The sequence below is a fragment of the Salvelinus namaycush genome, chromosome 18, assembly GCF_016432855.1.
Source record: "Salvelinus namaycush isolate Seneca chromosome 18, SaNama_1.0, whole genome shotgun sequence".
NCBI classification, from domain to species: Eukaryota; Metazoa; Chordata; class Actinopteri; order Salmoniformes; family Salmonidae; genus Salvelinus; species Salvelinus namaycush.
The window spans coordinates 22,891,309-22,918,860 of record NC_052324.1 but is presented as its reverse complement, the minus strand read 5'-3'; the positions used below and the strand labels follow the sequence as shown (position 1 = coordinate 22,918,860).

At 44.1% G+C, this 27,552-nt stretch overlaps 1 protein-coding gene and 1 pseudogene across 2 annotated transcripts; both read right to left on the bottom strand.

The window, feature by feature from the left end:
- Window positions 1–7,514: 7,514 nt before the first annotated feature.
- dhx37 (DEAH (Asp-Glu-Ala-His) box polypeptide 37) lies at window positions 7,515–20,563 on the bottom strand. 2 transcript variants are annotated; one of them, XM_039013490.1, is made up of 26 exons: window positions 19,888–20,563; window positions 19,530–19,654; window positions 19,134–19,303; window positions 18,882–18,994; window positions 18,364–18,721; window positions 18,077–18,225; window positions 17,841–17,933; window positions 17,641–17,737; window positions 17,256–17,369; window positions 16,708–17,023; window positions 16,551–16,627; window positions 16,332–16,458; window positions 16,161–16,237; window positions 12,736–12,968; window positions 12,509–12,620; window positions 12,295–12,401; window positions 11,934–12,122; window positions 11,622–11,746; window positions 9,843–9,959; window positions 9,527–9,699; window positions 9,296–9,410; window positions 9,064–9,201; window positions 8,699–8,793; window positions 8,464–8,537; window positions 8,289–8,386; window positions 7,516–8,197 (listed from the first exon to the last, which is right to left on the bottom strand). In XM_039013490.1, exons 2-26 carry the CDS (start codon window positions 19,636–19,638, stop codon window positions 8,121–8,123), a joined length of 3,453 nt encoding a protein of 1,150 aa, XP_038869418.1. In that variant the 5' UTR covers window positions 19,639–19,654; window positions 19,888–20,563; the 3' UTR covers window positions 7,516–8,120. The 2 variants fall into 2 exon arrangements, with proteins under 2 accessions (XP_038869417.1, XP_038869418.1); XM_039013489.1 differs by having other exon boundaries at window positions 7,515–8,197; window positions 19,530–20,563.
- A 222-nt stretch (window positions 20,564–20,785) lies between these two features.
- On the bottom strand, window positions 20,786–26,033 carry LOC120063244 (annotated as a pseudogene).
- Between the last annotated feature and the right edge of the window lie 1,519 nt (window positions 26,034–27,552).

Sequence of the window (27,552 nt, the reverse complement as noted above, 5' to 3'; positions counted from 1 at the left end):
TCATAGGCATTGGGGTTTTGTGGGTAATTGTCTATGTTGAACGTTTGTAGCTTGTGTGTGCACTTACGTTTATAGCTTCACGATCGTTTGTTGTTTTGTTTTGTTTTGTTATAGTGTTCGTTGCGTGTTTTTTCTCTTCTCTAAATAAAAGAGAATGTATTTTGCACACGCTGCGCCTTGGTCCTCTCTCTCACCCATAGACGATCGTGACATGGAGGTCTATAAGTATTGTATAACTTTGCAACGCTTTGGGCTAGAAGCAAGTTGTAAAAAGCACATGAAAGAAAGAACGTTTGTATCTGACATTACAGTGACTAGCCATTAATCAATTGCTATTCACTTTTTGAAAACTGCAAAACCTGGCCTAAAACATATAGTGATAACTCCAGGTTAGCCCCAAACCAACATCGTACACACAAATGAAGGATCTTCATTTGGTCACCCTGTTGCAGGAAATGTCCTGTACAGCAGGAAATGCAAACTTCTAGTGTATTCGGTTTTAAAAAAGCTCCTAAAGTTTGTAATTTCCACTTAAAAATGTAAGAGTTGATTTGCCCAAACAAAAACTGTATCAAACCCGACAAAAATTTCCATTCATTAATTCACATTCCCTGTTGCTGCAGGATTCTTTTCCTGCTGTTAAAATAAACATTCATGAACTGTACTGACTCAATTTAGATTACTTGTTGAAATATTGTTGATGCTATTTGTACTTTAACCATTTAAAAATAGCATAAACGCTCCATAGACAAAGGTAAAATTTTTATTCAACACTGCTCTTGAACTGTTTCAGCTACAAACACCACCCCAATGTTGACATGTGCAGACTGACAACTTGGATGGCTTCAAACAGATTTTTGCTACCGTTCCTACTTCATAAACTATAACGCTTGTCGTATACCCATTCATTTCAATGGCTGAATGCAGGCTTCAACATTCTAAATGGAAATCACTGCCACAAAACTTTCAGAATGTTCAAACACATAGCCTATAAACATCCTACTACTACCATTACTACTATTTCACAACCATAAATTCAAGACTAGCAAGCACACCACATTTACTTCAGTAAATATCCTTTTCTAATTGTCTTTTAATACTGTTAAAGAAATTCTCCGGTACTTTTGTATACTTTTTATTCAGTGGTTCTAAAATTAGTGCCAAAAGTGTCCCCCAAAAATGACATACTATGTCACATGTGCAGATATGTGCAGCACTTCATTACTCTCGCTCTGCTGTGTGTGCATCTTGCTAGCTGTCACTCAAAATGGCGAGGGGCTGAAACTCATTGGCTGGAACTCTAATTGCTAGGGGTATGGCCAACATGGAGGAAAATGTATGGAAAATGGCGCTGGGATTTTGTGGTTAATTGAGGTAAAACAGTAATTCTGCTAATAGATTATGCATTTATGAACTAAACATCGACACATACAACCCAAAGCGGGAGGTTTAACAGAAATTGAATAATGTGTCCCTGAACAAAGGGGGGATTTCAAAATCAAAAGTAACAATCAGAATTTGGTGTGGCCACCAGCTGCATTAAGTACTGCAGTGCATCTCCTCCTCATGGACTGCACCAGATTGTACAGTTCTTGCTGTGAGATGTTACCCCACTCTTCCACCAAGGCACCTGCAAGTTCCCAGACATTTCTGGAGGGGCAATGGCCCTAGCCCTCACCCTCCGATCCAACAAGTCCCAGATGTGCTCAATGGGATTGAGATCCGGGCTCTTCGCTGGCCATGGCAGAACACTGACATTCCTGTCTTGCAGGAAGTCATGTACAGAACGAGCAGTATGGCTGGTGGCATTGTCATGTCAGGATGAGCCTGCAGGAAGGGTACCACATGAGGGAGGAGGATGTCTTCCCTGGAACGCATAGCGTTGAGATTGGACTGAGCTTGTTTTCATTGCAGGCAATGATGCTGTGACACACCACCCCAGACCATGACGGACCCTCTACCTCCAAATCGATCCCGCTCCAGAGTACAGGTCTTGGTGTAACGCTCATTCCTTCGACGATAAATGCGAATCCGACCATCACCCCTGGTGAGACAAAACTGCGACTCGTCAGTGAAGAGCACTTTTTTGCCAGTCCTGTCTGGTCCAGCGACGGTGGGTTTGTGCCCATAGGCGACATTGTTGCCGGTTATGTCTGATGAGGACCTGCCTACAACAGGCCTACAAGCCCTCAGTCCAGCCTCTCTCAGCCTATTGCGGACAGTCTGAGCACAGATGGAGGGATTGTGCATTCCTGGTGTAACTCAGGCAGATGTTGTTGCTACCCTGTACCTGTCCCGCAAGTGTGATGTTCGGATGTACCGATCCTGTGCAGGTGTTGTTACACGTGGTCTGCCACTGCAAGGATGATCAGCTGTCCATCCTGTCTCCCTGTAGCGCTGTCTTAGGCGTCTCACAGAACGGACATTGCAATTTATTGCCCTTGCCACATCTGCAGTCCTCATGCCTCCTTGCAGCATGCTTAAGGCATGTGCACGCAGATGAGCAGGGACACTGGGTATCTTTCTTTTGGTGTTTTTCAGAGTCAGTAGAAATGAACATTTAGGACACTAAAGAGGCCTAACTGTGACCTTAATTGCCTACCGTCTGTAAGCTGTTAGTGTCTTAACGACTGTTCCACAGGTGGATGTTCATTAATTGTTTATGGTTCATTGAACAAGCATGGGAAACCATTTACAATGAATATCTGTGTAGTCATTTGGATTTTTACAAATTATCTTTGAAAGACAGGGTCCTGAAAAAGAGACGTTTCTTTTTTTGCTGAGTGTCAGAGGCGGTGTCAGAGGAAGGCCCAAACAATTGTCAAAGTCTCCGGTCACCCAAGTCACAGACTGTTCTCTCTGCAACCGCACGGCAAACGGTACCAGAGCGCCAAGTCTAGGCCTAAAAAGCTCCTTTACAGTTTCTACCCCCAAGCCATTAGACCGCTGAACAATTAATAAAATGGCCACCCGGACGGTTAGGTCTAAACCTGTTGTATTCGGCGCATGTGTCAAATAAAGTTTGATTTGATGTAGTGTGGAGAATTCTCCCTCCTGGATGTTAGGGACATTGGTCCTTCGAGCCAGATCATACAGCGCAATGGTGAACAGTAGGCTATTATTACACAGTAATAGACAAGAGCAACAAGGGCCAACGTCCATAACAACCAAGAGGGGGGATACTTTACACGTAGCAGGGTTTTTTCTGCATAGAAAAGTATTGGGCTGGCAGCCTAATCGTTTCTTCAGTTCAACAGTTTAAAAAAAAAAAGGGGAAAATAAGTGTTTGTGTTAACTTTAAGGGACTTAAACCAGATATGTAGAAAAGATAATGGACCTATATATTTTTAATACATATTTGAGAACTAACAATCAAGCAAATAAAAGCTACACAAAAACAATGACTTTAGGAGAATTGATTTTGTTATGTTTGAGCGTAAGAACACAGAAAGACATGTCAAAATGCATAAAAATTGCAGGAAATTGTGTAGGCGTACCCCAACAGAAGGGTGTGGGCGTATAGACAGGTTGGTTATGTAGCAACAGAAATGACTTGCTCGCAACCATGGGGCAAAACAGATGTTGGCTCTCCAATGTTTACCAAAAACATATATACATTTGCACAATGACCACTTGTCTCTCAAATACACTGAACATAAATATAAACACAACGTGTAACAGTTCATATAAGGAAATCATTTAATTGAAATAAATTCATTAGGCCCTAATCTATGGATTTCACATGACTGGGAATACAAATATGCATCTGTTGGTCACAGATACCTTACAAAAAAGGTAGGGCGTGGATCAGAATACCAGTCAGTATCTGGTGTGACCACCATTTGCCTCATGCAGCGAGACACATCGCCTTCACATAGAGTTGATCATGAAGTTGATTGTGGCCTGTGGAATGTTGTCCCGCAACAATGGGCATCAGGATCTCGTCACAGTATCTGTGCATTCAAATTGCCAACGATAAAATGCCAAATACCATAACCCCACCACCACGGGGCACTCTGTTCACAACATCATTAGCAAAGCGCTCGCCCATGACGCCACACACACTGCCTGCCATCTGCCTGGTACATTTGAACCCGGGATTCATCTGTGAAGAGCACACTTCTTCAACGTATCAGTGGCCATCGAAGGTGAGCATTTGCCCACTGAAGTCGGTTACGATGCCGAACAGCAGTCAGGTCAAAACCCTGGTGAGTATGACTAGCATTCAGCTGAGCTTTCCTGAAACAGTTTGGGCAGAAATTCTTCGATTGTGCAACCCCAGTTTCATCAGCGGTCCGTTTGGCTGGTCTCAGACGATCCCGCAGGTGAAAAAGACAGATGTGGGGGTTCGTGGTTACACGTAGTATGCAGTTGTGAGGCCGGTTGGACGTACTACCATATTCTCTGAAACAACTTGAGGCGGCTTATGGTAGATAGATGAACATTCAATTCTCTGGCAACAGGTTTGGTAGACAATCCTGCAGTCAGCATGCCAATTGCACGCTCCCTCAACTTGAAACATCTGTGGTTGCACATTTCAGAGTGGCCTTTTATTGTCCCCAGCACAAGGTGCACCTGTGTAATGATCACGCTGTTTAATCAGCTTCTTGATATGCCACACCCATCAGATGGATGGATTATCTTGGAAAAATAAGAAATGTTCACTAACAGGGATTTCAATTTGTGTACAATATTTGAGAGAAATAAGCTTTTTGTGCTTATGGAACATTTCTGGGATCTTTTATTTCAGCTCATGAAACATGGGACGAACACCTTTGTATTTTTGTTCAGTATAGTTGAAAAAGTAGGTAGCTGAAAATATTGGTTGGAAACATATTTTCAGGCTCCCGAGTGACGCAATGGTCTAAGGCACTGCATCACAGTGCTAGAGGCGTCACTACAGACCCTGGTTCAGACCCTGGCCCAGCGTAGGGTTTGGCAGTCATTGTAAATAAGAATTTGTTCTGAACTGACTTGCCTAGTTAAATAAAGATTAAATAAAATAGGATGGCCTGAGCATGTGATAGTTGGCTTACCGTCTCTAGCTTGGACAGTTCAAGCGTTATAGTTAGTGGGTATTATATGCAAATAGTTGTAATTTATAAAGTTTAGAAAATGTTTTTTTTTTAAAGGTTTGTAGCTGAAATAGTTAAAGAGCAGAATCTATTTAAAATATCTACCACTGTGTTATGTTTGGCATTCAATCCATGTAATTGTATGCCAATTTACGTAAATGTGCGTTTATAAAAGGTGTTAGAGCAGGTGTCTTAAACCATTTCCTGCCCAGGAACCCACACCCAGTCAACTCAGGGACCCCAATCGGATGTTAGAAATTGTTTTTTTCCCCAAGTGTCTTGTCATCAGGTGAATAGCAAGGAGAAGTAATCAACATTTAAAAATTAATACATTCAGTAGATCGTTTGTCACCTCCCCACATTACAATTACATAAGGAAGTGTAAACTATAACAGCCTATTAGATTGAAATTCCCTTTCTAACACATTTTGCTAATAGCAGCTATTTAAACAAAGGTTAGCCAGGTGTTGGCAAAAATGTTTTGAAAAGATGCACTATGCAGAAATCGCTCTGCCATTTCCTGGATGCTAAAATTCTAATAGTTTGCCTAATTTCAGTGTATAGTGTAGAGAATCATTGTACCATATAAACCACTATGCGATGTATTTTCCATAACCAACAATATTGTATTTTCCGCTGTTTGAAGCTAGTGTACAAAACAAAGCAAAATATGCCAAAATTCAACTTCAGTACGGTAAGTTTAGAAATAGAGCACACAGAACAGATATACCACTTCCTAGACCTGCTTTAATGAGAGATCTATAAACAACACGATCCACACCCCCACCTTTTTTGTAAGGTATCTGTGACCATATGAATTTGGTCAGGTCACCCAAAAAGTTACATATTGCAGCATAAAGTCAAGAAAGCTTAACAGCAGCCAGCAGCACGACACAGATCTGGGGAAGTGTACCAACAACAAAAAAATGTCTGCAGCATTGAAGGTCCCCAAGAACACAGTGGCCTCCATCATTCTTAAATGGAAGAAGTTTGGAACCACCAAGACTCTACCTAGAGTTGGCCGCCTGGCCAAACTGAGCAATCGCCGGAGAAGGGCCTTTGTCAGAGAGGTGACCAAGACCCGATGGTCACTCTGACAGAGCTCCAGAGTTCCTCTGCAGAGATGGGAGAACCTTCCAGAATGACAGCCATCTCTGCAGCACTCTACCAATCAGGCCTTTATGGTAGAGTAGCCAGACAGAAGCCACTCCTCAGTAGAAGCCACTCCTCAGTAAAAGTCACATGACTGCCCACTTGGAGTTTGCCAAAAGGCACCTAAAGGACTCAGCCCATGAGAGACAACATTCTCTGGTCTGATGAAACCAAGATTGAACTATTTGCCCTGAATGTCAAGCATCACACCTGGTGGAAACCTGGCACCATCCCTACAGTGAAGCATGGTGGCAGCATCATGCTGTGGGGATATTTTTCAGCGGCAGGGACTGGGAGACTAGTCAGGATCGAGGGAAAGATGAAAGTACAGAGATCTGTGATGAAAACCTGCTCCAGGGCACTCAGGACCTCAGACTGAGGCAAAGGTTCACCTTCCAACAGGACAATGACCCTAAGCACACAGCAAAGACAACACAGGAGTGGCTTCGGGACAAGTCTCTGAATGTCCTTGTATGGCTCAGCCAGAGCCCGGACTTGAACTCAATCCAACATCTCTGGACAGACCTGAAAATAGCTGTTCAGCAACGCTTTCCCATCCAACCTGACCGAGCTTGAGAGGATCTGCAGAGAAGAATGGGAGAAACCCCCCCAAATACAGGTGTGCCAAGCTTGTAGCATCATACCCAAGACTCAAGGCTGTAATTGCAGCCAAAGGTGCTTCAACAAAGTACTGAGTATAGGGTCTGAATACTTATGTAAATGTGATATTTCCATTTCTAAAAACCTGTTTTTGCTTTGTCATTATGGGGTATATTGCGTGTAGATTGAGAAATAATTCTATTGAATCCATTTTAGAATAAGGCTGTAACGTAACAAAATATGGAAGAGTAAAGGGGTCTAAGTACTTTCTGGAAGCACTGTATCCATGTTAGAACATTTGAAGTTAGGATAGCCTGAATGTTTTAAACTTGGTTTTATTGCCTAATTGGCCAAAGAGCAGGACCATTTTGAATAGCTACCACTATTTTTAATGGTTCTCATTCAAACAGGCAATTCATTTAAAATGGTTTTAGTTTAAAAGTACATTCAATCCATATTGCAGAAGTTACAGCATGATTGAAATTTATAAGCAATGTTACCCCGTTAGCGGAGACGGAAATGACCTTTTAATTTCAATCGCGCAATCTGTAACGCTTCAGCAATAGACTGAATAGAGTCCTAAATAGTATCAAAAACCCTTTGACAAGCAATCTAAGTAGGGTCAGTCTGAACATCTCAACGTTGGTTTGGAGTTAATAGTCTGAAAACGGTGAAAGAGATACTTTGTTTATGGCCCTTTTTTGTCATTGAAATACATTGGAGAACATTTTACATATTGTTGTAGTTAAAGTATAAATGCTATACAAAATATTTTCTCAAGCAATCTAAGTTCAGGAGGTCTGCACCTAGAAGTTTCGTACTCATAGCTTAAATCCTTTAAGCGCTAGAGCGAGGGAAATAAATATGATAGTAAGACTATGCAAGAAATCTTCAGGAAACACTAATAAATTCACTTCAATAAAAACATTTTTTTTTTAAAGCCTTGTATTTATTTAGGGTGTCAACTGCGTGGTAAGAGTCTAAGGCTTCATCTTCAAAAAGATTTTGGGATTTTCATTCTGTCCAACATTGATCAAATCTCCTTCTAATCATCAGTTTCAGACTAGCACAAATAAGCAGTATTAAAAATGTATCAAAGCACAACCAGAGAAGGACACATGGTCCAAGTGAAATATTAGCCCTTCCCCTGAACAGAACAGCCAAAAGGTCCTGTGTGGCTGGCTGAGGTATGGATAACTGGCTCCCTGGTATGGGTAATGGGGTTGTGTTGATGGCACTGTGTTGGTATGGCTGGTTTGGCAGGCTCCAAAGCTGGTATCAGTGTCCTCTGTGTCAGATGGGAGGCCAGCTCTTGGCCACGTCTTGGTGCTTAGCTTCAGGGATCCACTGGCAGTACGCAGTCAAGAGGACTGGAAGGAGAAAATTATGAGAATAGAGAACATCATGTTAAACAATTTGACACGTTTGACAGTCTCTCATTGAAATGAGACAAATACGTACATTTGTCGTTGTTCTTCCAAGATGAGAGCAGTACGTCTCTGCAGTCCACTCTCTCTGACACCAAAGCTCCCAGCAGAGCCTCAGTCCTGGGCTGGAGTCTGACGGAGGAAAAACATTAAGCATTAACACAGACAGACCATCCTATGTGGTGTAGTGAAAGGAACGCTTGGCTTACTTTGCCCAGGTCTTCATCATGATGGAAGGGTTTGAGAGAAGATAACTGCTGTGCTGCTTCAATTTAGGGCAGACCTGAAACACACGACACACAAATAAAAGTGAGTGCAGTCAACCTCTGTTTTACTCCATCTAACCAGGTTTGTCCCAGAGATCTGTACTGCCTGATCTGACACTATAGAGTACACTTATAGGTTAAAGGGTTCCCTTTGGGATGCAGCCAGTGCTTTCAGTACCTGTCCTTCCAGAAGGAACCTGGCAAACAGTTTGTATCGCTCCAGGCCATCTGGGTAATCCATCTCTATAGCAGGAAGCTGCCAGCCACATCGGACTGGAGGGAGATACGGGGAATAGAGTGTTAGGCTCAATCAGTGTTTCTGTGATTCTTCACATCCTCGCCTCCTTTTCTACTGTATTAGAGAAGGTCCAAGGTCCCTCTCCTCAGACCTTCCTCTCCAATACGTTTTGAGGAGATTCAAGGAATTGAGGAAAGATGAATTGAGACGGAGCCAGAGAGATCAGAGACGTTACAGCCCACACAGACCAGGGAGATACTAAATTACTGAACGTGACAGACAGGCATGGTGTAGAGCAGACTCACAAAAGGTGCTGGTACAGTGACATTTGACCCTGCCTGTAGAGGCACAGAGCCATGGCAACGGGGTCTCCAGGGGAGATCCAAAATGGCAGTACTGGGTGAGGAGCTGGGGAACCCACTCTGGTTCTACCGCTGACACACCTGAGAGACAAATCTCCCTAGTTAACAGCTGTTGGCATAACGGAATACTGATGACATTAAACTGTACTATAATCAGTGGAAGTGTTTCACCTACCTCTCATGTACATCTTGGTGGTCTCCAAGACCTCCTGATAGACCACAAACTGAGGTAGCGTTTTAAACAGGGCTGAGGAGGGGTGAATGTAGACTGGCTCATCCAGGAGTGGGGTCTGAAAAGGGTTAACACAACATTATCAACAAGCAGGATCAGAAATGGGACTAAGAAACACAAAGATAAAAAGTAAAAAAAACTTTCCTCACCAATCAGTGTTATAGGTGAACTCACCTTGTATGCATTCCTCCATTTTGGGTCTAGTAGTTCCTCTTGCTGTACCCGTCTGGCGAGGTGGTCTCCCAGTCCCGCCAGCACTATCTGACGTAAACACGCCACCTGGCTCTCAGTAGGTGGAGCCATCTTACAGTCCACAAACACACCCACCTCTGGACACACTGAGTTCACTATTGAAGGAGAGGACAGAGTTTTTACTTAAGAATTGCACTGTTGGTTAGGGCCTGTAAGTAAGCATTTCACTGTAAGGTCTACACCTGTTGTATTCGGCACACGTGACAAATACACTGAGTGTGTGTGTGTGTGTGTGTACCTGCGTTGGTGAGCTGTCCTCTAAGTCGTCTGATCTCCAGCATGGCTTTATACCTCAGTCCATTCTCCTCACAGAATTTAAAAGTGCAGCCAGCAAACTCACACGCACCCACAGCACCTGAGGTAACCCATCATACTTTAACACAGACACATGCAGTACACTACCGGTCAAAAATGTTAGAACACCTACTCATTCAACAGTTTTTTTTTTTTACTATTTTCTACAATGTAGAAGAATAGTGAAGACATCAAAACTATGAAAAAACACATATGGAATCATGTAGTAACCAAAAAAAGGTGTTAAACAAATCAAAATACATTTTATTTTTGAGATTCTTCAAATAGCCACTCTTTGCCTTGATGACAGCTTTGCACACTCTTGGTATTTTCTCAACCAGCTTCACCTGGAATGCTCTTCCAACAGTCTTGAAGGAGTTCCTACATATGCTGAGCACTTGTCGGCTGCTTTTCCTTCACTCTGCGGTCTAACTCATCACAAACCATCTCAATTTGGTTGAGGTTGGGGGATTGTGGAGGCCAGGTCATCTGATGCAGCACTCTATCACTATCCTTCTTATTAAAATAGCCCTTACACAGCCTGGAGGTGTGTTGGGTCATTGTCCTGTTGAAAAACAAATTATAGTCCCACTAAGCCCAAACCAGATGGGATGGCATATCACTGCAGAATGCTGTGGTATACATGCTGGTTAAGTGTGCCTTGAAACGCTAAATAAATCGCAGACTGTGTCAACAGCAAAACACCCCCACACCATAACACCTCCATGCTTTACGGTGGGAAATACACATGCAGAGATGATCCGTTCACACACACACACACAGCGTCTCACAAAGACACTGCAGTTGGAACCAAAAATATCAAATTTGGACTCCAGACCAAAGAACTAATTTCCATCAGTCTGATGTACATTGCTTGTGTTTCTTGGCCCAAGCAAGACTCTTCTTCTTATTGGTGTCCTTTAGTAGTGGTTTCTTTGCAGCAATTCGCCCATAAAGGCCTGATTCTCCTCTGAACAGTTGATGTTGAGATGTGTCTGTTACTTAACTCTGAAGCATTTATCTGGGTTGCAATTTCTGAGGCTGGTAACTCTAATGAACTTATCCTCTGCAGCAGAGGTAACTCTGGGTTTTCCATTTCTGTGGTGGTCCTCATGAGAGCCAGTTTCACCATGGCGTTTGATGGTTTTTGCGACTGAAAGTTTCTTCAAGTGCAAAGTTCTTGAAATGTTCCGTATTGACTGACCTTCATGTCTTAAAGTAATGATGGAATGTCATTTCTCTTTGCTTATTTGAGCTGTTCTTGCCATAATATGGACTTGGTCTTTTACCAAATAGGACTCTCTTCTGTATACCACCCCTACCATGTCACAACACAACTGACTGGCTCAAACACATTAAGAAAATAATTACACAAATTAACTTTTAACAAGGCACACCTGCTAATTGAATGCATTCCAGGTGACTACCTCATGAAGCTGGTTGAGAGAATGCCAACAGTGTGCAAAGCTGTCAAGGCAAAGGTTGGCTATTTGAAGAATCTCAAATATATATTTTGATTTGTTCAACACTTTTTTGGTTCCTACATGATTCCATATGTGTTATTTCATAGTGTTGATGTCTTCACTTTCATTCGACAATGTATAAAATAGTAAAAATAAAGAAAAACCCTTGAATGAGTAGTTGTTCTAAAACTTTTGACCGGTAGTGTACAGAACACACACACAAAGAAAAACACCACCACACCCTCATACTCCAGCCTTACCCAGCAGGACCATGAGGTCCCCCAGCAGTAGAGAGGCTCCCTGCCCAGCCCACAGCCTCCTCATCTGGGCCAGCCGGGCTCGACGCTGGGCCAGCTTGGAGCTCTCATCCTCACTACCAGCAGGTCTGGACCAATAGAGATGGTGAAGAGAGAATGTAGAGACGCAAACACATTAGGATCTTGTTTAAATATGCATTTCACAATAAGTAACGAAACCAAAACTCTGTTTGATCAGAAACACGTATTCTAATGTCTATGTATTTTAGAATAATCCCATAAACACATTTCCTCTACTCTCTCTCTGCCCCTCACCTGTCCAGATCCTCAAAGATCTCCCGGACCGTCATGGCGGCCACCACAGCGATGACGTAAGGCAGACAGTCCTGCTGCTTCCCTAGCGCCAGCATCTTAGCGTAGCGTGGTGACACGGGGAACGACGCCATTGCCCTGCCCAAGGGGCTGATGGGACAGCTCAGACGCGCTCGCTCCATCTCCTTAACCCTAAAGCAGATAGAGATGGATTGATCGGTGGGCGAGTTTGCTGCAGGAGGGGATAGTGGGGTAGAGGATCTGAAGAGGGGACTTCAGATATACCTGCTGAGAAGTGAGTTTTTGAGCAGTGAGGTAGGTTGAGTGAAGGGTGAGGTAGAGTGAGTCAGGTTTAACCGCTTACCGTCCGGTGCGCGGCGGCTCCTCTAGTGCTCCCAGTGAAACCAGTAACTGTTCTGCTGCCACCAGCGCCTCAGCTGAGGGAGTTGTGGGGAATGGGAAGTTGACCACCTGAACACACAGGAACAAACCATTAGCCAAATAGGTAGTGTCTGACTAAATTCACAGGAAGACTTTCTCCCTCTTAACAGCATCAATCAATGTGTTATTTCTCTGACCTTGTCTATGTTAAGGTCCTTCATCTGTAATACCAGGTCCTCAACTGGCCTGCGGGTGATCTCTGCCTCCGAGAACAGACTGAAGTCTCCAAACACCGCTGATGAGTACAGCCTAGCACACACAGTCATAGCACATTCAATTTGATCCCAGTTAGAAATGATTGAGGTTAAAAATGGGGTGTGAAAACATTTACTTTAACAATTAAACACCCCTTTCTAGTTCTGACCTATAGCAGTGTCCAGGTTCAGTACGGCCTGCCCGGCCTGCCCTCTGATTGGCTGAGGCCTGTGCGGTCCAGGAGACCTTGAAGGAGGAGACCCCCGTGACGCGGTCGTAGAAACGCTTCTTGACCCGACCGCAGTCGACCACATACTTTATCCCCGGGATGGTTAGAGAGGTTTCTGCTACGTTGGTAGCCACGACACACAGACGTGCACCATGAGGAGGGGGCCGGAACACCTGGACACAAAGATTAGAAACACACATATACACAGTTGAAGTCAGAAGTTTATATACACTTAGGTTGGAGACATTAAAACTCGTTCTTCAACCACTCCACAAATTTCTTGTTAACAAACTATAGTTTTGGCAAGTCGGTTAGGACATCTACTTTGTGCATGACAAGAAATTTTTCCAACAATTGTTTACAGACAGATAATTTCACTTAATCACAATTCCAGTGGGTCAGAAGTTTACATACACTAAGTTGACTGTGCCTTTAAACAGCTGGGAAAATTCCAGAAAATGAGGTGATGGCTTTAGAAGCTTCTGATAGGCTAATTGACATAATTTGAGTCCATTGGAGGTGTACCTGTGGATGTATTTCAAGGCCTACCTTCAAACTCAGTGCCTCTTTGCTTGACATCATGGGAAAATCAACAGAAATCAGCCAAGACCTCAGAAAAAACATTGTAGACCTCCACAAGTCTGGTTCATCCTTGGGAGCAATTTCCAAATGCCTGGAGGTACCACGTTCATCTGTACAAAGAATAGTACGCAAGTATAAACACCATGGGACCACGCAGCCGTCATACCGGTCAGGAAGGAGACGCATTCTGTCTCCTAGAGATGAACGTACTTTGGTGCGAAAAGTGCAAATCAATCCCAGAACAACAGCAAAGGACCTTGTGAAGATGCTGGGGGAAACAGGTACAAAAGTATCTATATCCACAGTAAAACGAGTCCTATATCGACATAACCTGAAATGCCGCTCAGCAAGGAATAAGCCACTGCTCCAAAACTGCCATAAAAAAAGCCAGACTACAGTTTGCAACTGCACATGGGGACAAAGATCGTATTTTTTGGAGTAATGTCCTCTGGTCTGATGAAACAAAAATAGAACTGTTTGGCCATACTGACCGTCGTTATGTTTTGCGGGAAAAAGGGGAGGCTTGCAAGCCGAAGAACACCATCCCAACCGTGAAGCACGGGGGTGGCAGCATCATGTTGTGGGGGTGCTTTGCTGCAGGAGGGACTGGTTCACTTCACAAAATAGATGGCATCATGAGGGACGAAAATTATGTGGATATATTGAAGCAAAATCTCAAGACATCAGTCAGGAAGTTAAAGCTTGGTCGCAAATGGGTCTTCCAAATGGACAATGACCCAAAACATACTTCCAAAGTTGTGGCAAAATGGCTTAAGGTCAACAAACTCAAGGTATTGGAGTGGCCATCACAAAGCCCCGACCTCAATCCTATAGAAAATTTGTGGGCGGAACTGAAAAAGCGTGTGCGAGCAAGGAGGCCTACAAACCTGACGCAGTTACACCAGCTCTGTCAGGAGGAATGGGCCAAAATTCACCCAACTTATTGTGGGAAGCTTGTAGAAGGCTACCCTAAACGTTTGACCCAAGTTAAACATTTTAAAGGCAATGCTACCAAATACTAATTCAGTGCATGTAAACTTCTAACCCACTGGGAATGTGATGAAATAAATAAAAGCTGAAATAAAACAACTATTATTCTGACATATCACATTCTTAAAATAAAGTGGTAATCCTAACTGACCTAAGACAGGGAATTGAAAAAACTGAGTTAAAATGTATTTGGCTAAGGTGTATAAACTTCCGACTTCAACTGCACATGCACAATAAGCATGCACACAAGGACAAGCTCACATGCAAGCTTGCACAGACAGACAGATCAAAGATCCATGCATTAATGCAACGATATCACTTATGGCTGGAGGCAGTATTGAGTAGCTTGGATGAATAAGGTGCCCAGAGTAAACTGCCTGCTACTCATGCCCAGTTGCTAATATATGCATATTATTAGATTTAAATAGAAAACACTCTGAAGTTTCTAAAACTGTTTGAATGAAGTCTGTGAGTATAACAGAACTCATATGGCAGGCAAAAACCTGAGAAAAAAATCCAACCAGGAAGTGGGAAATCTGAGGTTTGTAGGTTTTCAACTCTTTGCCTATCAAAGATACAGTGGGATATTGGTCATATTGCACTTCCTAAGGCTTCCACTTCTTTAGAACCTTGTTTGATGCTTCTACTGTGAAGGAGGGGGGAATGAGGGCTCTTTGAGTCTGGGCTCTGGCAGAGTGCCATTAGCTGACCAGGCGCGTTCACGTGAGAGTTTGCTTGCGTTCCATTGCATTTCTGAAGACAAAGGAATTCTCCGATTGGAACATTATTGAAGATTTATGTTAAAAACATCCTAAAGATTGATTCTATACTTCGTTTGACATGTTTCTACGAACTGTAATATGACTTTTCGTCTGAACTTACGCATGGACTTGCCGGCACGTCGTGAGTTTGGATTGTGTACTGAACGCGCGAACAAAAAGGGAGGTATTTGGACATAAATGATGGACTTTATGGAACAAATCAAACATTTATTGTGGAACTGGGATTCTTGGGAGTGCATTCTGATGAAGATCAAAGGTAAGTGGATATTTATAATGCTATTCTGACATCTGTTGACTCCACAACATGACGGATATCTTCATGGCTTGTTTGGGCTCTGAGCGCTGTACTCAGATTATAGCATGGTGTGCTTTTTCCATAAAGTTTTTAAAAAATCTGACACAGCGGTTGCATTAAGGAGAGGTTTATCTAAAGTTCCATGTATAATACTTGTATCTTTTATCAATGTTTATTATGAGTATTTCTGTAAATTGATGTGGCTCTCTGCAAAAATCACCGGATGTTTTGGAGGCAAAACATTACTGAACATAACGTGCCAATGTAAACTGAGATTTTTGGATATAAATATGAACTTTACCGAACAAAACATACATGTATTGTGTTACATGAAGTCCTATGAGTGTCATCTGATGAAGATCATCAAAGGTTAGTGATTAATTTTATCTCTATTTATGCTTTTTGTGAGTCCTCTCTTTGGCTGGAAAAATGGCTGTGTTTTTCTGTGAATAGGTGCTGACCTAACATAATGATATGCTGTGCTTTCGTCCTAAAGCCTTTTTGAAATCTGACAATGTGGTGGGATTAACAAGTTTATCTTTAAAATGGTGTAAAATAGTTGTATGTCTGAGGAATTTTAATTATGAGATTTCTGTTGTTTTGAATATGGAACCCTGCACTTTCACTGGCTGTTGTCATATCGATCCTGTTACAGGGATCCCAGCCATAAAAAGTTAGTCTAGTGTAGATTTCTTGTGCCAAGTGGCCCGTCTTACCTTGGCCTGCTGCTCTGGAGCCAGGAGAGAGTAGAGGGGGAGGACATAAAGAGGGAGGGACGGGTCCGCCTTCTCCTCTACAGACACGGAGAGAAAGAGAACATATGAATCAAGGATACATACCTGAGAGCTGTAGGGCAACACATACACCTAGCTGTCCTTTTCTCTTACCTGTGTCTGCAGCGTCGTCTCCTAGTTCCAGGTCTGACCCCTCATCATCTATCCCCGCCAGACGGTCCTCGTCCCCCTCATCTACCGGCAACGCTGAGTAGTTATCCAGGTCAATACGGGGCAGGGACTACTCACAAACAGAAACCACACACAAACAGCATTAAAACATTCACTCACACACTTCTCAACACAGTGACAGAATAACTAAGTAGTACGTACCACAGTTCTCTTATGTTTGGCTTTCTTAAACTTCTTCATCTCATCTGAGGAGTCTGTTGCTGCCTCCTCTCCCTCACCTTATCAGAACACACAGTCATACATTTTACACTGTGTAAAGACTGTGTGTGTGTAAAAAAATAATTTAAACAAAACATACCAGTAGCTGTGTTGCCCCTCCTGAAAGGGAAGGCCCTCCTCAGTCTCCTGCAGACAGAGTGGACCTCAGCCTGACCCGTCAGGAACACCAGGATACCCCCAGGGGGCAGCATGCGGTGGATCTTACAGGTCTTGCGGAACACCTCTCCAGTGTAGTCCTCCAGAGGAGTCCGTTTGTTAAAGTGGACGCTTACAGGGAACTGACGGGCCTCCACCTTGATGACGGGAGGAGGAGTAGGAAACAGCTTCCTGTTTTCTGTGAAGTCCTCCACACGCAGAGTAGCTGACATCACTATCAGCTTCATGGGGAGGCCTTTCTGTATGACACACAGGAAACAACAGGGTAGGGAAAAATAAGGACAACAGCAAGTTGGGTAGAGAAGTCTGCTAATAAATCATTATTAAACACATTTTCGATTTAGTAAATAGTTTATAAATCTTTACATAACAGTTGTGCATATATTAACAGGCTCAAGGTGTCAGGAACCCCCAGTCACTTGTTGATGTTCTTTTTTTAATAACAAAAAAAATTAACCCTGTCTGTCTGACCTTGTTTCTGAGTGGTACGATGCGTGACAGTAGGCCAATCAGGATGTCTGTGTACACACTCCTCTCATGGGCCTCATCTATGATGATCACACTGTACCTCTGGAGCAGGAAGTCCTACAGCAGAGAGCGACAGAAACTTAGATTGCGTCTCAAATGGCACCCCATTCCCTATACAGTAGCGCACTACGGGCTCTGGTCAAAAGTAGTGCAACAAAGGGACTAGGGTGCCATTTGGGTGACTAAGGCAAATAGACTGAGAATGGAGTCATACAATAAATATGGAAAAACATGGGGGGGGGGGGGGGGGGGGCAGATAAGTAGGGAGAGGGAAAGATGGAACAAGTGAAGGGAAGGATAGAGAATAAGGAGGGGGTGGGAGGATTACCTTCTGAATCTCCTTCAGCAGGACTCCGTCTGTCATGAACTTGATCTTGGTGTCACTGGTCACATTCCCCTCATAACGGATCTGGTACGACACTACCCTAACAACAGACAACCAAACACACACAGAGCCTCAGACACAACCAAACACAAATGGAAACGAAATCCAAACACTAACCATTGTGTGTGTGTGTGTGTATGTACCCTGTAGACAGGTTCATCTCTTTGGCCACTCTGTGGGACATACTGACAGCTGCCACTCTCCTAGGCTCTGTCACACCAATGATTCCAGTGCCACTGGAGAGAAACAGGAGGGAGAGGGGTAAACAGAGATATGATGGTATTAGTGGAGTGAAAAAAGGCTTCAAATGAACATACAAAAAGATAAGTGGTGAATAAGAGTGAAGCAGAGAAAAGGAAGAGCAGGGTGTGTGTGTTACCTGGCATATCCAGCCTCGTACAAGAACTGGGGTACCTGGGTGGTTTTACCACTTCCTGTCTCTCCACACAGAACGACAAAATGGTTCTCTCTCACCGCCTCCATGATCACTTGCTCCTCAGCCAGCACTGGCAGCCTCAGACGGGCCTCCTACACACATTGCAGGACAAACACACAAAAACACATGCGCGCACACACAGCAGGAGAAATAAAGACAAATGCACACGGCTTGAGAAAAACAAAGAGAATGTGCATGAGAAACAAACACACAACACAAGAAACACACACCTGTATCTCTGGCAGTCTGTCCACGGAGATGAAGATTGCTGGCTCGGATGGCTTTTTACTGGAGGCCCGGGCAGGGCCCGAGTCCTCGCTCGTCTCCTTTTTCTCTTCTTTCTTTTCCTTTTTCACCTCTTTCTCCTGACAGGAGGAGGCTGGCTCTTTAGATTCTGAGACATTAGTGGCCTCCACCCTTCTATTTCCCATCCCTCCATCATCCATCTCTTCATCAGATGAGTCCAAATCACTACTCTCCTCTTCTGCCTTCACTTCCTCCCGTGCTCTTCGTTTCCTCTTCCTGTTGGCTCCACTCAGGCTGCTGATCCTGGGCCCTGAGGCTCCGTCATCTACCTCATCAGGAGTCCTGAGAAAGACAACACCACAGAGGATCACACACAAGCCTTCAGTAGACCAGGACACTATGCCTCCAACTGAATATCATTGTTCATCAGTCAACCTGAGCTTATGGAAAGCTTCACTAAACCAAATGCTACTACAATGGCGTGACAGTCCCACTGCCTTACTGTTTGGTCTGGTACTGCTTGTCTCCTGTGCCCAATTTGGAGGTGGTGTAGAGCAGCTTCAGCTCAGAGTCAGGCAGCTGCACTTCAGCCAGTTTGGCCAGGATGTCTACTCTCTGGAAGTCAAAGAAGGAAGATGATGAATAGTGTAGTTTCATGTTTTTGTGCAGAACTATTTCAAATGACACACTTCATAATTATACTTGACTGAAACTGGCCTGGTCTGACTCAGAGAAGGCAGATTGAGAATGTTACCTTGGCTTTCTTCTCTTTGACCTCCAGGACTTTTTGTAGATGTTTCCTCTGTTTCTTGGTAAGGGGCTGTTTCTTAGTAAGGGCCTTCTCAATGCCCCTCTTCTTCTTGGCTTTGGTGGCTGGGAGGACCAGGGCATTGCTCTCGTCCACCCCCTTTAGGTTGGCCCCGTCTGTGGGACAGAGAATCATGAGTACACAAGAATCACACCCATTACAACACCAACCTCACGAACAGTAGTTTTACATTTTAGTAGCAGACACTCTTACCCAGAGCGACTTAACAGTAGAGTGCAAAAATGTTCATACTTAGTTACCATGCATCTCTCCCCTTCCCCACCCTCGTGTGTACCTACATATTTTGAGAGCCATTGGGCCACAGGCGCTTGAGTGTTGTACCTTTGAGTTCCACTACAACAGTCTTCCCCTCCTCCTTGGCCTCTGGAGGTGGATGTGTCTCGTTCTGCTCCCGTCCCTTCCAGTTGTGCCTCTTCCTCAGTCGCCCCATCTTACGGCACGTAGCTCTATGGATCGCACAAAGATAGCATCGCATTGACAGGGAGGTGAGTGCTACAAGTTCCCATTTAAATATGTCGGTACTAATGCGTTGTTAAGCTGTTTTGAAAACAAATGCAGCCGCTGGTAGAAAGAGCCTAAACAGCTACGGTAGCTAACGTTACTGATGCTAGCAAAACTATTCTTGTGAAACGCTAACTCCATTGGCTAGCTAATACAAAACACGAACAACAACACTTACCGTGTCAATACGTAGAAATGATGGTAATGTCTGGCGCATAAACGTTAGACAAAATGCCATTCAGCTCGCTCTTGAAACTTTTCCAGGATCTCACGTGTATACAACATCAAGCCTGGGTCCGTCACACATTGTGTTCCGACACTGATACATGATCAGTATGAAAGTTCCGCCCTCTTTTTCAGAACGCTATGGTTATGTATTTATGTATTACAATATCTTTGAACGTTCCAGTGAATAACGCATTTTTATTCGATAAAACAGGCGTACAATAGCTAATATGACACATGTGTATGATGGTGTGCTAAACTGCTCTGTGTGGAAGTGTATAGAATAGCCTAGGTCTAAAGTAGCCTAGGCAGACGATAGCGGGCGCCAGATCTGCACTATCGTCTAGGGTTGATGTGCCTAGTAGTAATACCAAAGACAGTACAAACTCTGTGTCGTCCGTGGACCGGGTCCTACATAAAGCATCCTCCATTCATGCTGAAAAAGCATAATTTTACTCTTTTAACTAGCTTTAATGGCGGGCCGTCGAATAAAAATAACTGAAGCTGGTTGAGATAATGCCAAACGTGAAGAAAGCTGCCATTAAGACAAAGGGTGGCTACTTTGAAGAATATCAAATATAAAATACATTTTTATTTGTCTAACACTTTTTTGGTTACTACATGATTCCAAATGTGTTATTGCATAGTTTTGATGTCTTCACTATTATTCTACAATGTATAAAATAGTAAAAATAAAGAATAACCCTTGAGTAGTAGGTGTGTCTAAACTTTTGACTGGTAATGTACATCCCAAACCTTTAAAAATACACCCATTAAAAATATTATAACACAATACAGTATTATTGTAAATTAAATGTTATCTCTATCTGCAATGTATTCAAAGCTTGATGTATTATTTTAACAGCTTTTTATTGAGTGATGCAAGCAACGAAACATATTGAAAGAATCTTCAGAAAATAAATGCATAACCACTTAGATTTGCCCATGTTTCTTGTCCTGTGAGTCTCTCTGGAATCTCCAGTCTCCAGTGAATCTAACAAGTCCCCTTTCAAGCTCACCAGCTTGACCCTTTTAAAATTCTCTTTCAACTCTGCCTTTTGCTGTTTCCACTCCCTCTTCTCCCTCCTTGCCTACCTGGCCCCTCCCTCCCCTCTTCAGATGCTGCTGGCCTTCAGGGGCTCATACTCACTATTACTCATAAGCCCCTACCCCCCCAGCGAAGCTCTCCTCTGTGGTCCTTCGAGCCTCACGGGACAGCCTTTCAAACCTCCTCAGGAACACGACCACGGCACCCAGCAGCCCCACCTGCACCGCCACAAACACAAACAGAAAGACCTGGGAGGCCAGTGCCAGGTCACAGTACCAGTAGTGACAGGACTCCAAAACCTCCTCCTCAGCCAGGTAGACCACCAGCCTTCCCCGCAGGCCGGGAGGGGAACTGCAGGTGATGTTGCTGTGTCCCGCGTAGTCGACAGGCTGTTTGAGCAGCCAGGAACGCAGGTAGAGCACGCCGCAATCACACGCCCAGGGGTTGCCATGGAGAGAGACAGAGCGGAGGGAGGAAAGGGAGTCCAGCAGGCCGTTGGGGAGCGTGGTCAGCTGGTTGTCGTGGAGACGTAGCTCGATGCTGGCGGGGGGGAAGTGGGAGGGTAAAGAGGAGGTGGTGAGGTTGCGGCTGCTGCAGTCTACCTGACCACCATGACAGGAGCAGGACAAGGGACAGCCTGATGACCCTTCAACCCTCCCTGGGGTCAGCAAGAGGAGGAGCAGACCCAGGAGTTGAGTCACACATGGCAGGAACCCCCTCATCATCACTGCCAACTCTGGAGAGGGAGGGAGGGTGAAAGGATGGAGAGAGAGAGAGAGGTAGGGAGACATATGTCATACTGGAAAGGTGGAGGAGAAACAATACCAACTCATGTCTGTGGATGTCTCTGCCATGTGAGGGATGCAGATATAATTTTAGTGTGAGTGTGAAATTAGTCCTTAAAATAGAATATGTATCATTCCAAGCAAGGGAGATAGCAACCCAAAAGGCCTTTTCACACTGCATTGTTCTTAGCACCAGGCTAGAATGGCCCTGGGCGGGGTCATTCCTACACTGTGGTACCTTTTTCTGTCCACAGGAAATATCACTTCTTATTTAGTGTTAATTGTGGATTCCAAAATGCTTTAAATATAAAGTCAGATGTCCTTTACCTTAAGAACACAAAAGTATGGATCTTGAACACTTTTTTTCAGTGGATGTAGGCGTTTTTGCCATGTTCCTGAGTGTTATTCATCAACTTCCACGAGAAATATAAGCCTTATTAAACTAATAACATATTTACAATCTTACTTCATTATTTTATAGTCCTAGTTAAATTCTCTCTGATAGTTTTTTTTCATGATTTTTGTATTTATTATTATTTTATTTAAGATTTTTTTATGTGTGACTGATATCACTTTTGTTCGTTGTTCACTCACAGAGCTATGGCTAATTTGGGCTTCAAATGTCCAGCCTGTTAGGATCCACCCTGTTGGGTTTATGCACCTAACAAGTTGGGAAAATGCACCACCCAAAAAAGATGTGCCTTTTTTTTCCTGGAGTTATGAGGTCCAAAAGGCACCGCATTGTAGGAATGACCCGGCTAGCTTAGCCAGTGTTCACACAAACATTTGTTAACCTGGGCTAAGCGTTAGCCCTGGGCTAAGTATTCCGGTGGTGTAAAACACAAATGCTTTGTTAGTAAATTATGTCTTGAGTGTTGGAGTGTGCCCCTGGCTATCTGTAAGTTTATAAAACACACAAATTGTGTTTTCTGGTTTGCTTAATATAAGGAATTTGAAATTATTAAAACTTTTACTTTTGATACTTAAGTATATTTTAGCAATTACATTTACTTTTAATACTTGAGTAAAAGTGAAAGTCACCCAGTAAAAGTCTAAAAGTATTTGGTTTTAAATATACTGAAGTAATTATGATGATTGGGTACTATTTCCACCACTGAAGGATTCACACACTTGTACTCCAAAGCCCTGAGCTAACGGACAATTTGGACCAACATTCTATCTCTGACTCGTGCCCAATGTTATAAACGCTAAGACATTTATTAACCCATTAATTCCTCTTGCTTCTGGGCTAGCATTTGATTTCCTCTTGCTTCTGGGCCAACATTTGATTTCCTCTTGCTTCTGGGCTAGCATTTGATTTCCTCTTGCTTCTGGGCTAGCATTTGATTTCCTCTTGCTTCTGGGCTAGCATTTGATTTCCAACAGTGATGGTTTGTATAAACCTTGCTGTCTGCCTGTCAGACATCAAGAAACAATGTTTCCCTTTTGAAATTCGATCTCGCTGCTGAGCAGAGAATGCTGTCAGCGAACGAGATATCAACTTTCCTGATCCAGGCGAAATCATGCAACAATATTATTATTATGGATATATGCAATGCTGGAGTGGTGTAAAGCTCGCTGCCATCGGACTCTGGAGCAATGGAAACGATCTGGCAGTCCGACGGACGAATCTGGGTTTGGCGGGTGCCAGGAGAAGCTACCTGTCCAAATGCATAGTGGCAACTGTAAAGTTTGGTGGAGGAGGAATAATGGTCTGAGGCTGTTTTTCATGGTTCGGGCTAGGCCGCTTAGTTCCAGTGAAGGCAAATATTAATGCGACACAATACAATGACATTCTAGACGATTCTGTGCTCCCAACTTTGTGGCAACAGTTTGGGGAAGGCCCTTTCCTGTTTCAGCATGACAATGGCCCTGTGCACAAAGCGAGGTCCATACAGAAATGGTTTGTCGAGATCGGTGTGGAAGAACTTGACTGGCCTGCACAGAGCCCTGACCTCAACCCCATTGAACACCTTAGGGATGAAACCCTACTAATACACCACGGCTGGTATACCGAAGTAACCGCACGAGAAGGCTATAACAGACTTCCTCCGTTGCGATGTCCCTCTAAGGCCCTTCTGCTAGCTTGCTAGCCCCGGCCTGCTAGCTCTCTGAATCGCCTTGTCTCTAGCTAGCCTAATCTACTCACTGGACCCCTATGATCACTCGGCTACGCATGCCTCTCGCTAATGTCAATATGCCTTGTCCATTGCTGTTCTGGTTAGTGATTATTGTCTTATTTCACTGTAGAGGCTCTAGCCCTGCTCAATATGCCTTAGCCAACCACTTAGTTCCAACTCCCACACATACGGTGACATCACCTGGTTTAAATGTGTCTAGAGACAATATCTCTCTCATCATCACTCAATGCCTAGGTTTACCTCCAATGTATTTACATCCTACCATACCTTTGTCTGTACATTATGCCTTGAATCTATTCTATCGCGCCCAGAAACCTGCTCCTTTTACTCTCTGTTCCGAACGTACTAAACGACCAGTTCTTATAGCCTTTAGCCGTACCCTTATCCTACTCCTCCTCTGTTCCTCTGGTGATGTAGAGGTTAATCCAGGACCTGCAGTGCCTTGCTCCACTCCTATTCCCCAGGTGCTCTCATTTGTTGACTTCTGTAACCGTAAAAGCCTTGGTTTCATGCATGTTAACATTAGAAGCCTCCTCCCTAAGTTTGTTTTATTCACTGCTTTAGCACACTCTGCCAACCCGGATGTCTTAGCTGTGTCTGAATCCTGGCTTAGGAAAACCACCAAAAACCCTGAAATTTCCATCCCTAACTATAACATTTCCCGACAAGATAGAACTGCCAAAGGGGGCGGAGTTGCAATCTACTGCAGAGATAGCCTGCAGAGTTCTGTCTTACTATCCAGGTCTGTACCCAAACAAATCAAGCTTCTACTTTTAAAAATCCACCTTTCCAGAAACAAGTCTCTTACAAGGTGCCACTTACTATAGACCACCCACTGCCCCCAGCTGTGCCCTGGACTTTATATGTGAATTGATTGCCCCCCATCTATCTTCAGAGCTCGTGCTGCTAGCAGACCTAAACTGCGACATGCCTAACACCCTGGCCATCCTACAATCTAAGCTTGATGCCGTCAATCTCACACAAATTATCAATGAACCTACCAGGTACATCCCCAAATCCGTAAACACGGGCACCCTCATAGATATCATCCTAACTAACTTGCCCTCCAAATACACCTCTGCTGTTTTCAACCAAGATCTCAGCGATCACTGCCTCATTGCCTGCATCCGTAATGGGTCTGCGGTCAAACGACCACCCCTCATCACTGTCAAACGCTCCCTAAAACACTTCAGTGAGCAGGCCTTTCTAATCGACCTGGCCCGGGTATCCTGGAAGGATATTGACCTCATCCCGTCAGTAGAGAATGCCTGGTTATTCTTTAAAAGTGCCTTCCTCACCATCTTAAATAAGCATGCCCCATTCAAAAAATGTAGAACCAGGAACAGATATATCCCTTGGTTCACTCCAGACCTGACTGCCCTTAACCAGCACAAAAACATCCTGTAGCGTACTGCATTAGCATCGAATAGCCCCCGCGATATGCAACTTTTCAGGGAAGCTAGGAACCAATATACACAGGCAGTTAGGAAAGCTAAGGCTAGCTTTTTCAAACAGAAATGTGCATCCTGTTGCACAAACTCAAAAAAGTTCTGGGACACTGTACAGTCCATGGCGAATAAGAGCACCTCCTCCCAGCTGCCCACTGCACTGAGACGAGGAAACACTGTCACCACCGATAAATCCAATTGACAATTTCAATAAGCATTTTTCTACGGCTGGCCATGCTTTCCACCTGGCTACCCCTACCCCGGTCAACTGCCCTGCACCCCCCACAGCAACTCGCCCAAGCCTCCCCCATTTCTCCTTCACCCAAATCCAGATAGCTGATGTTCTGTAAGAGCTGCAAAATCTGGACCCCTACAAATCAGCCGGGCTAGACAATCTGGACCCTCTCTTTCTAAAATTATCTGCAGAAATTGTTGCAACCCCTATTACTAGCCTGTTCAACCTCTCTTTCGTATCGTCTGAGATTCCCAAAGATTGGAAAGCTGCCTCGATCATCCCCCTCTTCAAAGGGGGAGACACTCTAGACCCAAACTGCTACAGACCTATATCTATCCTACCCTGCCTTTATAAGGTCTTCGAAAGCCAAGTTAACAAATAGATTACTCACCATTTTGAATCCCACCGTACCTTCTCCGCTATGCAATCTGGTTTCAAAGCTGGTCATGGGTGCACTTCAGCCACGCTCAAGGTCCTAAACGATATCATAACCGCCATCAATAAGAGACATTACTGTGCAGCCGTATTCATCGACCTGGCCAAGGCTTTCGACTCTGTCAATCACCACATTCTTATCGGCAGACTCAACAGCCTTGGTTTCTCAAATGACTGCCTCGCCTGGTTCACCTCCTACTTCTCTGATAGATTTCAGTGTGTCAAATCGGAAGGCCTGTTGTCCGGACCTCTGGCAGTCTCTATGGGGGTGCCACAGGGTTCAATTCTCGGGCCGACTCTCTTCTCTGTATACATCAATGGTGTCGCTCTTGTTGCTGGTGATTCTCTGATCCACCTCTACGCAGACGACACCATTCTGTATACTTCTGGCCTTTCTTTGGATACTGTGTTAACTAACCTCCAGACGAGCTTCAATGCCGTACAACTCTCCTTCCGTGGCCTCCAACTGCTCTTAAATGCAAGTAAAACTAAATGCATGCTCTTCAACCGATCGCTGCCTGCACCTGCCCGCCTGTCCAGCATCACTACTCTGGACGGTTCTGACTTAGAATATGTGGACAACTACAAATACCTAGGTGTTTGGTTAGACTGTAAACTCTCCTTCCAGACTCACATTAAGCATCTCCAATCCAAAATTAAATCTAGAATCTGCTTCCTATTTCGCCACAAAGCATCCTTCACTCATGCTGCCAAACATACCCTCGTAAAACTGACCATCCTTCCGATCCTCGACTTCGGCGATGTCATTTACAAAATAGCCTCCAACACTCTACTCAACAAATTGGATGCAGTCTATCACAGTGCCATCCGTTTTGTCACCAAAGCCCCATATACTACCCACCACTGTGACCTGTACGCTCTCGTTGGCCGGCCCTTGCTTCATACTCATCGCCAAACCCACTGGCTCCAGGTCATCTACAAGTCTTTGCTAGGTAAAGCCCCGCCTTATCTCAGCTCACTGGTCACCATAGCAGCACCAACCCATAGCACGCGCTCCTGCAGGTACATCTCACTGGTCACCCCCAAAGCCAATTCCTCCTTTGGTCGCCTTTCCTTCCAGTTCTTTGCTGCCAATGACTGGAACGAACTGCAAAAATCTCCCTCACTAGCTTTAAGCACCAGCTGTCAGAGCAGCTCACAGATCACTGCACCTGTACATAGCCCATCTGTAAATAGCCCATCCAACTACCTCATCCCCTTACTGTATTTATTTATTTATCTTGCCCCTTTGCACCCCAGTATCTCTACTTGCACATTCATCTTCTGCACATCAATCATTCCAGTGTTTAATTGGTATATTGTAATTACTTCACCACCCTGGCCTATTTATTGCCTTACCTCCCTTATCTTACCTCATTTGCACAAACTGTATATAGACTTTTTCTACTGTATTATTGACTGTATGTTTGTTTATTCCATGTGTAACTCTGTGTTGTTGTATGTGTCGAACTGCTGTGCCCTATCTTGACCAGGTCGCAGTTGTAAATGAGAACTTGTTCTCAACT

Coding starts and splice junctions, on each gene's coding strand:
- dhx37 (XM_039013489.1), bottom strand. CDS start 19,683: ATGCGATGCTATCTTTGTGCGATCCATAGAGCTACGTGCCGTAAGATG. Junction 18,722..18,881: donor AAGCAGTACCAGACCAAACA/GTAAGGCAGTGG, acceptor TGTCTTTCTCAG/GACTCCTGATGAGGTAGATG. Junction 18,226..18,363: donor ACAGACTGCCAGAGATACAG/GTGTGTGTTTCT, acceptor CAATGTGTGTAG/GAGGCCCGTCTGAGGCTGCC.